This window comes from Cyprinodon tularosa, unplaced genomic scaffold (assembly GCF_016077235.1).
Source record: "Cyprinodon tularosa strain WSP-4 unplaced genomic scaffold, ASM1607723v1 ctg159, whole genome shotgun sequence".
Lineage (NCBI taxonomy): Eukaryota > Metazoa > Chordata > Actinopteri > Cyprinodontiformes > Cyprinodontidae > Cyprinodon > Cyprinodon tularosa.
This window is the reverse complement of record NW_024038427.1, coordinates 1,513,228-1,531,265: the sequence shown is the minus strand read 5'-3', so window position 1 is coordinate 1,531,265 and position 18,038 is coordinate 1,513,228. Positions and strand designations below refer to the sequence as shown.

The 18,038-nt window shown below is 42.6% G+C and overlaps 2 protein-coding genes across 2 annotated transcripts; both read right to left on the bottom strand.

Moving 5' to 3' along the window:
* LOC119780308 (proline-rich protein 36-like) lies at positions 1-14,201 on the bottom strand. Its single transcript, XM_038280304.1, has 5 exons — positions 14,198-14,201; positions 12,295-13,419; positions 11,951-12,132; positions 10,955-11,376; positions 1-169 (listed from the first exon to the last, which is right to left on the bottom strand). The coding sequence occupies exons 1-5, from the start codon at positions 14,199-14,201 to the stop codon at positions 1-3; spliced, it is 1,902 nt and encodes a 633-aa protein (XP_038136232.1).
* Positions 14,202-14,203: 2 nt separating this feature from the next.
* LOC119780307 (deleted in malignant brain tumors 1 protein-like) lies at positions 14,204-18,038 on the bottom strand. Its single transcript, XM_038280302.1, has 5 exons — positions 17,892-18,038; positions 17,530-17,848; positions 15,275-15,574; positions 14,614-14,898; positions 14,204-14,517 (listed from the first exon to the last, which is right to left on the bottom strand). Exons 1-5 carry the CDS (start codon positions 18,036-18,038, stop codon positions 14,204-14,206), a joined length of 1,365 nt encoding a protein of 454 aa, XP_038136230.1.

Below are 18,038 nucleotides of genomic sequence, written 5' to 3'. Positions count from 1 at the left end.
TCATATAAGTGACCAGATATTGAAAGGTCTCTTCATATCTAACTGTGGAAACAGCATCGACACATGGGTGTTCTTCTCCTCCAGGTGTGCCAGACTCAGGTGAGGAGAAGAGGAGATGACGTCCTTGGTGGAGCGGTTCCATCGGTTAGCAAACTGGAATGGGTCAAATCTTGGGGGGAGAATGGAGATGATGTGTTCTTTTACCAGCCTTTCAAAGCATTTATTATGATGGGAGTCAGTGCAACAGGCCGATAGTCATTAAGTGAGGTGACTTGAGGCTTATTTGAGGCTGGCACTAATGCTTGGTGCAGCGAAGTGTTAAAAATGTCTGTGAGGACACCAGCCAACTGACCTGCACACTCCTTCAACACCCGCCAAGGTATGTTGTTGTCAGGGCTTGGGGCCTTTCTTGGGATGAGTTTCTTCAGTCCTCCACAAGTCAGCGTGGAAGACTGAAGAAACTCAACCTACACATCAGCTTGGAAGAGAGTGCCTTCTCTTTTGGATGGGAAACAGGTTTAACTGTTTAGTGCCTCAAACCTTCCAAAGAAAGTGTTTAGTCCATTTAGGAAGTCAGCATCAGCTACACCCACTGGGGTGGAGGGATAGTTGTGTTCTGTTATCGCCCGTATGCCTTGACACATGCTCCTGGTGTGCAGCTTGTCATGGCAAATATTCTGGATTTTCTGACTGTGGCTGTGGTTTGCTAACCTGATGGCAAAGTTCAAGTTGGCCCTTGTTGTCCTCAGTGCCTCTTTGTCACCAGACTTGAAGGCTGATTTTCGTCATTTTACCCATTTCTGAACCTCCCCTGTCATCCAGGTTCATTGGTTGGCCCTGGTGTTAATGTTCTTTTCTGTTGCTGACATTCTCAATGAAATTGTTGATGTAGGCTGAAACAGTCATGGCATGCTCATCAGTTTTGATCTTGTTGACATATGTTGCTGCAGCTCTGAACACGTTTCAGTCAGAGCATTTGAAACTGTCCTGTGTGCCTCTATGGCCCCCTCAGTCCACACCCTCACCTGCTTCACTGTGGGTTTTGCTCTGATCAGCAGGGGTTTGTATGCAGTTAGTATAATAGATGGCTGGCCGGAAGATCCAAGGTGGGGGTGGGGGGCTGCTCTGAAAGCATTTTTTCTGTTAGTGTAAACCATGTCTATAGTGTTCCGGCTCAAGAGTTGCACAATTCACATGTTGTTTGAAATGAGGGAGAACAGTCTTCAAATTGGCCTGATTAAAATCTCGAGCAATGATTAAAAAAGCCCTTTGTGTGTGCAGATTGAAGCTTAGAGTCCGATAGAGAACACCCATGGCCTCTATTAGTGCTGGAAGGCACATACACAGCAGTGGTACTAACAACAGTAAAGTCCCTAGGCAGGTACAAAGTTCTGCAGTTAACAGTCAAAAGATCGATGAGCTTTTGAGAGCAGAAGCTGGTGATTGTTGATGTACACACAGCCCACACACAGCCCACCAATAGCGCTCCACAATGTGTCGTGCTTAGGTCAGTCAGAGTTGGGTGTCCAAATTTGGTTTTTCTGAACAAGCTCTGTGACCCATGTCAGAGAGAAAGATTTGTGAGAATAATTTCTGGGGTATATCCCTGCATATCCAGGAATTTTTGTTTCAGAAAGCTTGATATCCTAAATCAAGTTAATCCTGCATGTAACTTAATGAAACAACTGTGATCAGTAGCAGGATTTGATACATTTATTGTGGGTCTGTTGCACGTTTCAGCTGGAACCTGACATGAGAAATATGTTAAAAACAGTATCTCCTTCTAATGTAAGAGATGTAGTCGTTGGAGGGGAAATACTAATAATTTGTTCGATACAATTAGATTCATGTTTAATTCAAGAAGTATAGATTTTTGAGCATGCCTTTTTGGGCATAGTCAGTAATTAATTTTATGCACAAACATCAAGCAGATAAATCACAATTCATTGATGTCAGGTTTCACTGCTGGAGAAAGAGAGGAAACTGTCCTTTCCTGCCTGTTATTAAAGTAATCAGAAAATTAGTTTAATTCTTGAAGAGCTTAGGTTCTGTTCTTTGCTAAAAATCAAGACAAATATTTCTGTAAGTTATGAAAATAAACAACACATTCTTACTTGAACAGATGGCACTAGCATCTTCTTGGTGAATTAACTAAATTCAGGTTTTTATATCTTTTTTTGTTTCACAAACCTTACTGGGACTTCAACCATCCTCAATTCTTCAATTCAAATCTATTCCTATCTTCTACAATATAACAGTCTATGCTAACATCAAGAAAAATAATTATGAAAGTTAAAAAAATAAACATAGTCTTACTTGAACAGATGACACTAGCATCTTCGTGGTGTCCACAGTTTTCGATCCCAAATCCACTGTGCCCACAAATGGCTAAAGAAGGTTCATTTCCCGAGCATACCAGATCGTCCAGCCAGATTTGTCCAGTCCCTTGGCCAAAGTGGGCAGACCGAGGAGCCCCCAAAGCAGGACCACAGCCTAGCTGTCTGCAGGCCACCTCAGCATCAATTAAGTCCCAGCCATCATCACAGACTGTTCCCCAGACACTATTGTGGTATATTTCAATTCTTCCAGAACACAACTCATTGGATCCAGCTAATCTGATTGAATCTGCATATTTCCATGAAAATTGAAGGGAAACATTTGTATTTATATATAGATAATTTACAAATGTTTGTTCTCAGTCTACCCTGCAATGGACTGGCAACCCTAACAGGTTATACACTGGCTTTTGCCAATAGACTGGATGGATGGATGGATGGATGGATGGATGGATGGATGGATGGATGGATGGATGGATGGATGGATGGATGGATGGATGGATGGATGGATGGATGGATGGATGGATGGATGGATGGATGGATGTTCTCAGTCTACTTCTGACAGTAACGCATGGAATTAACTAAATTCAGGTTTTTATATCTTTTTTTGTTTCACAAACCTTACTGGGACTTCAACCATCCTCAATTCTTCAATTCAAATCTATCCCTATCTTCTAAAATATAACAGTCTATGCTAACATCAAGAAAAATAATCATGAAAGTTAAAAAAATAAACACAGTCTTACTTGAACAGATGACACTAGCATCTTGGTGGTGTCCACAGTTTTCGATCCCAAATCCACTGTGCCCACAAATGGCTAAAGAAGGTTCATTTCCCGAGCATACCAGATCGTCCAGCCAGATTTGTCCAGTCCCTTGGCCAAAGTGGGCAGACTGAGGAGCCCCCAAAGCAGGACCACAGCCTAGCTGTCTGCAGGCCACATCAGCATCAATTAAGTCCCAGCCATCATCACAGACTGTTCCCCAGACACCATTGTGGTATATTTCAATTCTTCCAGAACACAACTCATTGGTTCCAGCTAATCTGATTGAATCTGTATATTTCAATAAAAAATAAAGGAAAACATAAGTATGTATCCATACATAACTTATAAATGTTTGCTCTCGGTCTGGGGTGCGATGAACTTTCAACCATACCAGGTTATGCACTGCCTTTTGCACATAGAATGAATTAATGGATGGATGGATGGATGGATGGATGGATGGATGGATGGATGGATGGATGGATGGATGGATGGATGGATGGATGGATGGATGGATGGATGGATGGATGGATGGATGGATGGATGGATGGATGGATGGATGTTCTCAGTCTACTACTGGGCACCCATGGAATTAACTCAGTTCAGTTTATTTTTTTTATGTTTCACAAACCTTATTGGACCTATTCAAATCTGCACGGATTTTCTTCAAAAAATCCTAAATTCTTAATTATTCAAATCCATTAGTGTTTTTTACAATATAAAAGTCTATGCTAATATCAAGACAAATAATTATGTAATATATTAAATTAAAGTCAATTTTCTTACTTGAACAGATGACACTAGCATCTTCTTGGTGTCCACAGTTTTCGATCCCAAATCCATTATGCCCACAAATGGCTAGAGAAGGTTCATTTCCTGAGCATGCCAGATTGTCCAGCCAGATTTGTCCAGTTCCTTGGCCAAAGTGGGCAGACTGAGGAGCCCCCAAAGCAGGACCACAGCCTAGCTGTCTGCAGGCCACCTCAGCATCACTTAGGTCCCAGCCATCATCACAGACTGTTCCCCAGACACCATTGTGGTATATTTCAACTCTTCCAGAACACAACTCATTGGTTCCAGCTAATCTAATTGAATCTGTAAATTTCCATGAAAAATAAAGGAAAACATAAGTATTAATATATATATATATATAATTCACAAATGTCTGCACTCCGTTTGCCCCAAGATTGACTGGCAACCTTACCAGCTTATACTCTACTTTTTGCCGAAAGAGTGGATGGATGGATGGATGGATGGATGGATGGATGGATGGATGGATGGATGGATGGATGGATGGATGGATGGATGGATGGATGGATGGATGGATGGATGGATGGATGGATGGATGGATGGATGGATGGATGGATATTCTCAGTTTATTTCTTATTGGCACAAGCAAATTTTTTTCAAATATGCTCAATTCTTAATTATTCAAATTCATTACTGTCTTTTACAATATAAAGCTCTATGCTAATATCGAGAAAAATAATTATGTAATTTATCCAAAAAAAAAACACAATTTTCTTACTTGAACAGATGACACTAGCATCTTGGTGGTGTCCACAGTTTTCGATCCCAAATCCACTGTGTCCACAAAAGGCTAAAGAAGGTTCATTTCCTGAGCATGCCAGATTGTCCAGCCAGATTTGTCCAGTCCCTTGGCCAAAGTGGGCAGACTGAGGAGCCCCCAAAGCAGGACCACAGCCTAGCTGTCTGCAGGCCACCTTAGCATCAATTAAGTCCCAGCCATTATCACAGACTGTTCCCCAGACACCATTGTGGTATATTTCAATTCTTCCAGAACACAACTCATTGGTTCCAGCTAATCTGATCATATTGCCTAAAAATTAAGTGTTCGAAATGTGATTACAATGCACTTTCAGAAAAAGTGTATAAAAATCAATGCAGGTAACTAACCTGAAGCAAACGATGAGTACATTAAAAAAGAGACTAAAAAAAGAAGAAAAACATAGTGCATTTGGTTTGTTAACATTCATAATTTATAAGAGTACACAGAACAGTGTTGGAGAGCAATTCAACAAGGAATTTGTCAATTTCGCTATTTCACTATAACTCAATTTGAAACAAGAATATTAACTCTTCTTTTGAAAGTTTCTACAACAAAGAAACCTTTTTTTTTTCTTTAGTCATTTTCCGTTTAGAAATAAATAGGCCTTATCCTTCAAATTCTACCCAAATTATCCTTTTTTCTTACCTAAAAGCAGCAGATAGTTCTCCATTCTGTTGACTAATCCTGATTGTTCGATAGAAATTTGGCGGAGAAGTCCGTACAGAAATAGGTTCAGTCTCAGCTTTAACAACTATCTCAGGAGTAATATGGAAATATTTATTAACATGTAGCACATTTCAAAGCAATGGGGCGTATAAATATTTGTTAGCCCTTCATCTATTTTTCTCATGGGATGTTTTTGAAGCCCTCGCTAACAGATTTGCATGTAGGCAAAAAAACTTCAAAACATGTAACTATGCAAATATAAAGCTGCCTTTGAATGAAAAGGTGTCTTCATCTTGAACAAATGCATGCTTTCATACTCATGTATTGAATATACCTGGAAAAAAGGTCTTTCTGTAAACAGAGACAGCTAGGAGTCTGCTGTGATGTCAGGCTGTGCAAAATAAATAAAACAGTCAGCTTATGAGTCTATAGTCACACCCCATAGTTATATTACTCAATAGCACATTAGTAGCAGCTAAATTCTGTTTTGCAGTCTGTTAAGATCCTACCCAAATAAATATATCCAAACTTAAGTACAGCAGATTGAATTAGTGTGTAGTACAAACCCCTGTCCTTTCTATAATGAGGTGTGTCCAACCTGTCATCAAGCCTCTAATGAGTGGGTGAACATTTTCAGCTAATGTTACCATTAAATTAACACATGATGGACCTTCAGTTAGCAGCATGACTCAATTGGTGAGCTGACTGTGCAGGTATTTTTGTATTTTTTATGTATTTTAAATAATATGTTATAATTTTCTGAAAAGTATTTACTTTATTGATATTTCAATATAGCAGAGTGGACATATTAAGATTAACAACATCATGCTGTATGTATTTAAATCATAGTTGTAAATACTTACTTTTCAATTTCACCCTTCCTTGAAGAAAGACAAAATATGGTACCATACTCTCAGTAAAAACCATCAAAGGATTTCTTAAAAAATCAGATACCCCCATAATGACCAAATGGACAGCAATGTAAGGAACACATGCTAAATGTTTGTTATAATTATAAAGTGAAGATAAAGATGATTAACATTACTCTTGTAATGGAATAGGTGGCTGTTGGCAAATAAACCCATGTAGTTTATTTTCTTATTCAAAACATTTATTAAACACACTGTATTTAGCAGAGCACTGGGTGGAACGTGCCAATATAACGATCCAACAAAAGCAAACAGTTTGAAAAGAATGTATAATAAATTTAAATGACTTATAATTGTGCAAATGTGTTAGAAAATCGTATGTTCTATTATGTCTAATGAGGACACTAAAGGTACCTAATCATGATTTTGACACTATAGCCCAGGTCACATTTGTTGTCACATTTTTTGTATATGACTTTTATAGCTCTTATCTGATTTTTTTTCCCTTTTCACACTGACTGCGTCAAGGCAGTGTGAGCAGATCTGTGCAGATTTTTGTTCACTTCTGTCTTTGTGCTACATGCAAATTAACATGTAGCACAATTTCAAAGAATGGGGTGGAGTGGAGGCCTAGTGGTTAGGGCATAGAGCTTGAAATCCTGAGGTTCTGAGACCGAGCCCCACTCCCACAGACATCCACTCTGGGTCTCTGAGCAGGACCCCACACTGCTCCCCAGGCAACCCATGATGGCAGACCACTGTTCCCCATTAGAATGGGTTAAATACAGAGGTAAATTTCTCCAAAGTTCAATATTATTAAATTCCCACATTCTTGGACAGAATAATGTCTAATGTCTAAGACTAATAATTTTAGTACTATTTTCAAGGCTGCACTTTAAAAAAATGTAATTATCAAGAGCTGTTTCAAGCAAAAACAGCTCTAGCTGTTTCTTTTTGTTTACACTCGTGTATACAAAATGACAAAATAAACCTGTCTAAATCTAAGTCTACAATATGAAGAATTACTCTAAATAAATAAAACTTACTGGTCAAGCTATAAAGCAAAGCCCCACTTTACTGGTCTGTGCAGCATCTCTAACCAGAACAGATAGAATTGTTGTTCCGGTTAACTGTTATGATTAGAGATGATGCACAGACTCGTTAAGTTTGGCTATGGAGTATATTATTCCTAAATCCAATATTTACAACTTTTCTTCACCATTTATCTTTTTCCTCTAAGTATGGAGCAGACGGCTTGCTTGGACTCGCACTGATCGCAGGATACCCCAGGACACGGAGGATACAGCGGCCCTGTCCTTAGAAACGGGTGAAAAGAAAGCTGCATATGAAGGAGTTTTCCAGTCTGAACAGAACGCGGTGCCATGCGATCTGGCTCTCGGACAACGCAGCCGCCAAATTCGAACACAGCACTGTATAGATCATATCAGACTGGCTGACCAGGCTAAAAAGAAGTAGGAACTGTCATACAAATAAAAAAATTTAAACTTTTATTAAAAAATAAAATCAGAATAGTAGAACTGTACATGTGTATGAAGACAACCTCTTCCCAACTAGTCTGGTATGTTTTGTACAACAGTTTGATTGTAGGTTTTTTTTAACAAATGTTAAAAAGTTTTTTTTAAGGAAATATGAAGGTTTGCATTTCTTGACAGTTCCAAGATGTCAAAACATATTAAGAACATACACCCCTTAAATTTTTGATAAAGATACATTTATTCAAAAGTATGAGGATATTGTCAACAACAAAAAATAATACCCTCCATTAGTGATAAAATAAAGATGTATTTAAAAAAAAAGATAAGTCATAGCATCTTTTTTGATTCCACAGAAATGTTGTATTTTAATTCTCCCCTTAGTTCTGTATTTACACAAAAAACTATTTATGTTTCCTGTAACCAACCCATAGCTCCTTTACATTGCTTTATATACAAGTCATAAATGGAATAAAAACACAAAGGTACAAAGTAAAACAAAACTAATATCGAAAAAGCCTTGAAAGTAATGCATATTTACACATTGAGTAGCTCTAGAAGCTAGACAACTTCTAGTGGCTAGATCACTTCTAGTAGCTATATCACTTCTAGTAGCTAGATCACTTCTAGTAGCTAGATCACTTCTAGTAGCTAGATCACTTCTAGTAGCTAGATCACTTCTAGTAGCGGCGTTGTCTTTACTGTATGGAACATATTGAGCATCCTTGAATATTAAACCACCCTAACCATCCTAGGATATTAAAATGCAATTGGTAAAGGAACTATCCAGTCAAAATCCCTGTAATATGCCATGACTTATGTTAATATAAGGGAGTGTTGGCCTAGTAGTTAGAGCAGTGTGCTTGTGCTCTGAGAAGGTTGTAAGTACCCGGTTTGATCCCCACACCCTGCATTCTGGGTCCCTGAGCAAGATCCTTAACCCCACACTGCTCCCCGGGTGCCGCACAATGGCAGCCCACTGCTTCCTAAAGGGATGGGTTAAATGCAGAAATAAATTTCTCCAGTGCGAGATCAATAAAGACCTTAAACCATAGTAGAATTCTTAGAATAAAACAAACAACATGCAGAGGTCATAGTAGTAAACTTTGTTGGAAAAACTAAAGAAGAGACACTGAAGCACTGAAGAGGAAAAAAGAGAGCTTCCAAAAAGTACAAGAAAAACTAAAATCTGTTTTAATCTAAAAGGAAAATGAAAAGAAAAGAAAGGAAAGTCAGGACTTCAGGCAAGAGCTGTTACAAGCATTTCACATCTACTTGCTTCATCCTGACACAGGTGTTTTCATTATATCTTTTTTTTTTCTATTCACAGCTACGTACCAGCCCTCAAGTTACTCACACAGCAGATTGTTTATTTCTTAAGATATTTTTTTTTACCAGCCTTATAAACCCCATAGAGTTGTTACATATATAGAAAACCTATATTAAAGAGCTGATCGAACTGATTAAACTGATTAAAACATACCATACAGAATCATCCAAACATTATCCTGTTGAGGGCTCATTATAGATTTTAAAGATTAATTCCACACACACACACATATATATATATATATATATATAGCTACTGTGAAATGTATGATTATCAAAGTGCCTTTTCTCTCATTGCTTCAAGGTATATATTACACATATATTTCAAGGCTGGAAAAATGTGTGATGATGTGACATTGGTATTTAACAGGGGAGGGAATGAAGATGAATTAAAGAAAGGGATTTGTCACGATTTGGTGGTTTTGGTTAGAGGACCCAAATGCAGAGATGAGTAGGTTGAGATGAATAAAGTGATTTAATAGCTAAACAGGCCCTGAGGCAGGAGTCAAAAATCCAACAAAATATCTCACAAGACAGGAGTCAAAAAATCCAACAAAAATATCCTTAGAACCAGAATCTAAGAGTCATCAGGGAAAAAGCAAAAACTAAGAACCAGGAAGAGACAAGGAAGGAACAACAGAGAACTGACCAGATGTTTGATGAGAAGTAAGACGAGGATCCAGCAAACAAGAACTGAAGAGGGAGGGTTTTTAAAGGGGCAGAGACAAGGAGAGAGCTGATGAGGAAATTGGCAACAGGTGCTAGCAGTACAGAGAAAACAGCAAGGGAGGACAGAGCAGAGAACAGAGATAGGGATAGAGGACACAAGAGGGCAGCAGAGGACAACAAATGGAAAACCTGGAGGACAGGAACTAACAAGAAAACAAAATAATAATTAGACATTAAAACAAGAAGCAAAGTAAGACTGAATACTCTAAATAAACATAACAAAACCAAGACTGTGACAGTACCCCCCACTTAAGGGCGGATCCCAGACGCCCTAAAATGTCCAGAAACAAAAACAACCCACCCAGGGTGGGCGGAGGGGGAACCAGGAAGGAGGGCACGAAAACAAAACAGAGTCCAAAAACAACCCACCCAGGGTGGGCGGAGGGGGAACCAGGAAGGAGGGCACGAAAACAAAACAGAGTCCAAAAAACAACCCACCCAGGATGGGCGAGGGCAACAAAAAGTCTCTGGAGGCCGGCCGCGGGGCCGGAGGCGAAGAAGAGTCTCTGGAGGCCGGCCGCGGGGCCGGAGGCGAAGAAGAGTCTCTGGAGGCCGGCCGCGGGGCCGGAGGCGAAGAAGAGTCTCTGGAGGCCGGCCGCGGGGCCGGAGGCGAAGAAGAGTCTCTGGAGGCCGGCCGCGGGGCCGGAGGCGAAGAACAGTCTCTGGAGGTCGGCCGCGGGGCCGGAGGCGAAGAACAGTCTCTGGAGGTCGGCCGCGGGGCCGTAGGCGAAGAACAGTCTCTGGAGGCCGGCCGCGGGGCCGGAGGCGAAGAACAGTCTCTGGAGGCCGGCCGCGGGGCCGGAGGCGAAGAACAGTCTCTGGAGGCCGGCCGCGGGGCCGGAGGCGAAGAAGAGGCTCTGGAGGCCGGCTGCGGGGACGGAGGCGAGGCAGACGCTCTGGAGGCCGGCCGCGGGGACAGAGGCGAGGCAGACGCTCTGGAGGCCGGCCGCGGGGCCGGAGGCGAAAAAGAGTCTCTGGAGGCTGGCCGCGGGGCCGGAGGCGAGGCAGACGCTCTGGAGGCCGGCCGCGGGGCCGGAGATGAAGCAGAGTCCTTGGTGACCGGCCGCGGGGCCGGGGGCACGGCAGACGTTGAGGTGGCCGGCCGTTGGTCAGGCAACGAAGGGGGACCATTGGAGGACGATGTCTCCGTTGCAGCAGGAACCTCGGAGGAGGACGACGTCTCCGTTGCAGCAGGAACCTCGGAGGAGGACGACGTCTCCGTTTCAACAGCTCAGCAACAGTCTCTGAGGGGACCGCGGACTGCGGCTCAGGAACAGGAGCAGGAGGGGTCGCCGACTGCGACTTAGGAACTGGAGCAGGAGGGGTCGTCGACTGCGACTCAGGAACTGGAGCAGGAGGGGTCGCCGACTGCGGCTCATGAACTGGAGCAGGAGGGGTCGCCGACTGCGGCTCATGAACTGGAGCAGGAGGGGTCGCCGACTGCGGCTCAGGAACTGGAGCAGGAGGGGTCGCCGACTGCGGCTCAGGAACTGGAGCAGGAGGGGTCGCCGACTGCGGCTCAGGAACTGGAGCAGGAGGGGTCGCCGACTGCGGCTCAGGAACTGGAGCAGGAGGGGTCGCCGACTGCGGCTCAGGAACTGGAGCAGGAGGGGCCGCCGACTGCGGCTCAGGAACAGCCTCTGAGGTGGCCGCCGACTGCGGCTCAGGAACAGCCTCTGAGGTGGCCGCCGACTGCGGCTCAGGAACAGCCTCTGAGGTGGCCGCCGACTGCGGCCCCTGGACAGGAACAGAGGGGCCCGCCGATTGCGGCCCCTGGTCGGGAACAGAGGGGCCCGCCGATTGCGGCCCCTGGACAGGAACAGAGGGGCCTGCCGATTGCGGCCCCTGGGTCAGGAGCAGGGGAGCCCGCCGATTGCGGCCCTGGGTCAGGAGCAGGGGAGCCCGCCGATTGCGGCCCCGGGTCAGGAGCAGGGGAGCCCGCCGATTGCGGCTCCGGGTCAGGAGCAGGGGAGCCCGCCGATTGCGGCTCCGGGTCAGGAGCAGGGGAGCCCGCCGATTGCGGCTCCGGGTCAGGAGCAGGGGAGCCCGCCGATTGCGGCTCAGGATCAGGAGCAGGGGAGCCCGCCGGTTGCGGCTCACCACCAGGAACGGAGGAGACCACCGACTGTGGCTCCACACCAGGAACGGAGGAGACCACCGACTGTGGCTCCACACCAGGAACGGAGGAGACCACCGACTGTGGCTCCACATCCAGCATGGAGGAAACTGCCCATGGCGGCACAGGTTCAGTCTCTGAGGTGGCTTGAAGTGCCCGCAGAGGGCTCTTGGCGGTTTGGGGCACCCGCTGAGGCGTATCTTCACTAACCCCGATCTCAGAAGCCTTTCGAAAAGTATGCAGAGCAGGATCAGGGGTCTCTGGACGGCACAGAGCAGGCTCAGGGGTCTCTGGACGGCACAGAGCAGGCTCAGGGGTCTCTGGACGGCACAGAGCAGGCTCAGGGGTCTCTGGACGGCACAGAGCAGGCTCAGGGGTCTCTGGACGGCACAGAGCAGGCTCACGGCGACGCCGTCTCTTACGTCGGGGGGTCTTAGAAGCTGGGCTAGCTGGTTCACAGACTGATTCTGGCAACAAGCTATCTGGTGTGCAAGTGGATTCAGGTTCTAGGCTAGCAGGATTGCTAACAGGCTTAGGAGTGGGACTAACTGGTTTAGAAATGGATTCAGATGATAAGCTAACTGGTTTGCTGACTGACTCTGGCTGGGGAAGAGAGATACGAGGTGGGATAAACGGGAAAAGATCATCTCTATCCCCATAAAAGAATTTCCAGAGGTCAGACTCCTGGATGTGGGGAGCTCTGACCGTCTGGGGTTCTATGGCAAAAGACGCGGATAAACTAACTGGCGATTCTGAACTACTTCCGGGTTCTGACGCTAAAGAATCTGAAATGTTAATGTGCTCAAAAATCGGAGAAACATGAATGGTGATGGGTTCTGAAGCTAGTGGAACATAAACACTACCGGGCTCTGGAACTAAAGAATAAGTAGTGTTAACAGAAACAGGAGAAAGAGGATGACTGACGGACTGTGAAGCTAAGGGAAACGGTATGCTAACTGGTTCTGTGGCTAACGGAACAAAATCACTTCCGGGTCCTGAGGCTAGGGAAACTGGATAGCTAACCGGTGCTGGAACTGGGGAAGACGGAACGCTGGCAGACTCAGAGGCTAGAGAAACAGGGAAACTATCTGGTTCTAATATGGGATCTGACTGACGGAGAGCTCTAGCTGCAGGGGTTTTGATAAGTGGCGCGAGTTTGAGTTTTCTGACTGAGGGAACAATCTGCTGATCTAACAGGTGCTTACTGGGACGGGAATGACTGACCTGAAGAGGATGAGGACTGAGACCTGCTGCTGGCTGAAGAACAGAGAGAGTGGAGGGGTCAGGCTGACCCACCGGAAAAGGAGTGGAGGCATCAGGCTGAACCGCCGGAGATGGAATGGCCTTCTTGCCCCGGTGGCGGTTCCTACGCCTGGAAAAGGCAGAAGGTAGAGGCGAACCAGCAGCTGCAGCAGATGGAGGTTCGGATTCAGAGGTAGGTGGAAGCTGTGTTAAGTCTCGGAGTGGTGGTTTGGGTGGTAAAGGTTTATTGTGTAGCTGAGCAAAAGCATCCTGTATGTTCCACTCAGCTACAGCAATGTAACCAGCTTGGAGGAAGAAGTCATGGAAGTCAGGGAATTTTTCCAGTTTCTCCTTTACCTGCCTTGCAGCACTCACCCGCTTCCAAGGTGGACTAATAAGAGGTAGGCTGTCCAAAGTAGAGATTAGCAGAGAAAGAAAATCTCTTATTTTATTTGGCTCTGCTGGGTCCATGTTGTGGCTGGATCCTTCTGTCACGATTTGGTGGTTTTGGTTAGAGGACCCAAATGCAGAGATGAGTAGGTTGAGATGAATAAAGTGATTTAATAGCTAAACAGGCCCTGAGACAGGAGTCAAAAATCCAACAAAATATCTCACAAGACAGGAGTCAAAAAATCCAACAAAAATATCCTTAGAACCAGAATCTAAGAGTCATCAGGGAAAAAGCAAAAACTAAGAACCAGGAAGAGACAAGGAAGGAACAACAGAGAACTGACCAGATGTTTGATGAGAAGTAAGACAAGGATCCAGCAAACAAGAACTGAAGAGGGAGGGTTTTTAAAGGGGACAGAGACAAGGAGAGAGCTGATGAGGAAATTGGCAACAGGTGCTAGCAGTACAGAGAAAACAGCAAGGGAGGACAGAGCAGAGAACAGAGATAGGGATAGAGGACACAAGAGGGCAGCAGAGGACAACAAATGGAAAACCTGGAGGACAGGAACTAACAAGAAAACAAAATAATAATTAGACATTAAAACAAGAAGCAAAGTAAGACTGAATACTCTAAATAAACATAACAAAACCAAGACTGTGACAGGATTAACTTTGGAGAAAAAATTCACAAACCCATGTTTAGGTATCAGTCATAAAAAGTGCAAGAGTATCACTAAAAGGTGACGTTAAGGTTCGAATTGTTACTGCTTTTGTATAATAACATCTGTAATATCCCTCATGATTAGAGCTGACTTCAAGAAATCTGAATATGGAAGAATTGGTGCTTGACGATTGACTCTTCATATTGTAAAAATTACCGTTGTTTAGCCTTCTCTGCAGAGTGAATGATCCATTCAACAACTGAGTTGAGATTGAGCAAGTGATAGTGACAAGTTCACCAAACGTAATCACACCTGCAGGTTCAATGGTAATGCTGGGTTTTGGAAGAATTGCTACAAAGCAAACAAACAAAATATTGACTTAATATTTCATATATAAGTCATCGATTGTGCATTTCAGAAATTAGTTAAGGTGAAAAGATACACTACCATTTAAATTTAGCTGAACAGAATTACTAAACTCTGTGATGAAGTCTTCATTAGAAACCCTTATTCGAAACTGACATTGATATGATCCCTCATGCTCAAAACCAATTTGAGGGATATAAAAAGTAGCAGAGCTGCTGTTTGACTCAACAGTCAGACTAGATGAGGTCCATTTAAAGATGAATGTTCCTCCAAGCTGTACGTTAGGGACCAAACAAGTGACGCTGATATTCTGACCCAGGGTGATGTCACTTTGGGGATTTATGGTGATGGTTGGCTTTATTAGGCCTACAAACAAGAAACACATAGAGCAAATTACCAATTCAGTTTTTCTTCAACCTTTGATGACCTTAAAGAATTGAACAAATGTAGTAGATTTAATACCAGTAATATGGATGTAATTCACAGAATTCATTTGCTATTCCGACAAAGCCTAGCTGGTGAAGATTCTCACTCATCCAGGACTTAGTCATTCCAAAAAAAGTTTAAAAAAAAAAAACAAACAACTGGACTAAAGCCTTCCTTGATGGGAAGCAAAATGTCTTCAAGTTTGGAAAAAAAAAAGTCTAGTGGATTGTTTTATTTAACTTTTGAATTGCCAAAGCCTAGGTGGTCGTATTTTCAATTTGGTGCAAAGTTGGTTTAAATCAAAATGGCTTCATACCTGAACAGATGACACCAACATCTTCACTGTGTGCACAGTCCTGTCTCACAGATCCAGGTTTCAAACACTCTGAGATATGTCTTTCGTTTCCTGTACATGCCAAATCATCCACCCAGGTTTGCCCTGCTCCCTCTCCAAAGTGATGGAGACCTAGAGCCGTACCACAGCCTAGTTGCCTGCAGATTGTTCTGGCTACATTTATGTCTTTGCTCCCATTACAGACTGCAACCCAGGATCTGTTGTAGTAGATTTCAACTCTTCCAGAACACCTGTTTGGTCCAACTAACCTTATTTGGCCAGCTTAAACAACAGAGGACAAAACATATGTGGAATATTTAAGTCTTGAAAAAGAAAATACTTGAAGAAAGAGTTAAATAATTTAGTGTACATATCAACAGCATTTTCTTTTATCTGTCAGTGTCTATCTGTAATACAGTAGGTTATGCTGGTCTTGCTTATAGTTATTTTTCTATTCTAAAAGCCTTTTTGATTATGAGGTTTTATACAATAAGACATAGGGTGTATGTGTTTATCCAGATGACAGAAGTCTTGGTGTGAGATCCAAAACCAATTTCTATGCAGGCGGACAGTAGCAGGATAGCAGACAATCCCTTATACAATTTAACCAAAACTAACAAAAAATAGCTGAACTTATATATCAACAACTTCTTTATGTTTTATGGTATCTTATTTTTTATGTTTCCTATTAACTTTAGTTATTTTCTTCATTTTACTGTTTACTATTGTATGTAGCACATGCTAGCTATGTGAAGCACACTATGAATAATATTTGGTATTATAATGAATTTGTCGACTCTGAGATCAATAAAGTCTATTAATCAAGTCATATTTTTAGATATTCAGATTTGAAATTATTATGACCTCCAACTACAAGACTTAGAATCTCATCTTACTTTTACGGCCAATCTTAAACTGACAGTATTACATGCAATCAGTTAATTTAAAAGGACCAGACCAAATCTGTTTACATGTCTTAAAATTTGTTCAGCAATCTTCACAGATCACCTGCAAAATGGCCACTTATTGCAAGCACAAAACTTCTTAATGCTAAGATCAGGTCTATAGTCTTATTTGTTAATAGTGTTAACAATTCTTTTAATACTAATCACTTAAAAACAAAATAAAGGCAGTTTATGTTCACAGCGATTCCTTTTTCTCACACATTGTCACAGCCCTGATGTCCTTATATTCTAAATATAAGAAATAAAACTAGAATCAGTAAAAATGTGTACCGTAAATCCTCTAATATAGGACGGGGCCTTTATTTCACTCAGGTACATCTTGGTCGAGGCCATCATTGGAAGGAGGCCAAAATTAGAGGCAGGTCCTCTATTTCTATTTGATCAAAACAGACTACCAGTGGAATTATTAAAAATGAGATTTTGTGTCTTTGAACCTATAAAATACTAGGTTCATTTATTGAAATAGTACAGTTACCATAATGGTATACAGAAAATTATTCAGACATCTACCAGCAGCTGCAAATTTTCTGCACGGCAATACGCAAAAAAAAAAAAAAAAAGAGACAGAATGGAATCTTGGCCAAACTGACTTGCGAAACAAAGTTTCTTTTTTTTTAATTAATAGAAACTGTTCTGCCATCTCAAAGTTTATTTGAGACAGGCTAAGTGGAAGTAGGCTACCAGTATCATATATTTTAAGGGAAATTCAGAACAACGAAGGCTTGTGAAATTCTGTCATTTTAACGCTGCCTGGTTAGCACCAGACCTACCGGTAATCACATATGTCTTTCAGATCAGAAAGATTGTGTAAGGCCTCTACGATCTCTGTGTAAGGATGGGACTTCCCATGCTAAGGAACATCGTTGGTTCTAATTATAGCTCCGGCTTGTATAAGAGTCCGGACAGTATTTATCTCCTCCGACAGCGAGACAGGCCATTATTAGAGGCCCGGCCCCTAATGGAATACAGGCCAATATCAGAGGATTTACAGTATATCTTTGTTCATTGTATTTCTAGAGCACACCAAAATTAATTAAGGTCTAAAGTCTTATTTGTTGATATTGTTACCAAATATTTTAATACTAATCCCTTAAAAACAAGATAAAGACAGTTTCTGTTCGCAGAGATTCCTTTGTATCAAACATTATCACAGTCTTGGTGACCTAATATTCTTAATATAAGAAATAAAACTAGAATCATTAAAAATGTGTATATCTGTGATCATTGTATTTCTAGAGCAGACCAAAATTAATTTAAAGAGCTTGTCCTTACCCGAACAGATGACACTTGCATCCTGACTGTGACTAAGGCTGTGTGCTTTAAATCCATTAAATGGATACTGAGTCAGGTACGTTTCGCTCCCTGTACAGGTAACATTATCTACCCAGATTTTATTAGTTCCTTTTCCAAAGTAGGCAGAATGAGGGGCAGCAATGGCTATACCACAGCCCAGCTGTCTGCAGACCACCTCAGCATCATTCATGTCCCAGCCATTATCGCACACAGTTCCCCATTCACCACTGTAACAGACTTCAACTCTCCCAATGCACCAGGATGGCCCCACTAATCTGACTGGGTAAGTATGTCTTACCTGTACAAGAAACATAAAAATAGCTTCCAGGCTGGTTTCTGACAATATGACCGTTCTCACATTCTGTTAGAGAACGTTCACTTCCTGAACAGTTCATTTCATAAGTGGTGTCGCTGGTGCCGTGGAAGTGATAGTTTGAAAGTGCCGGACCACAACCCATATGTCTGCAGGTCACATTAGCAACTTTCAT

Coding starts and splice junctions, on each gene's coding strand:
- LOC119780307 (XM_038280302.1), bottom strand. CDS start 18,038: ATGAAAGTTGCTAATGTGACCTGCAGACATATGGGTTGTGGTCCGGCA. Junction 17,849..17,891: donor AATGTGAGAACGGTCATATT/GTCAGAAACCAG, acceptor TTTCTTGTACAG/GTAAGACATACTTACCCAGT. Junction 14,899..15,274: donor TGTTGGTGTCATCTGTTCAG/GTATGAAGCCAT, acceptor TCTTGTTTGTAG/GCCTAATAAAGCCAACCATC.
- LOC119780308 (XM_038280304.1), bottom strand. Junction 11,377..11,950: donor TGGATGTGGAGCCACAGTCG/GTGGTCTCCTCC, acceptor CCTGAGCCGCAG/TCGGCGGCCCCTCCTGCTCC. Junction 170..10,954: donor AGACGTCGTCCTCCTCCGAG/GTTCCTGCTGCA, acceptor TCTCCCCCCAAG/ATTTGACCCATTCCAGTTTG.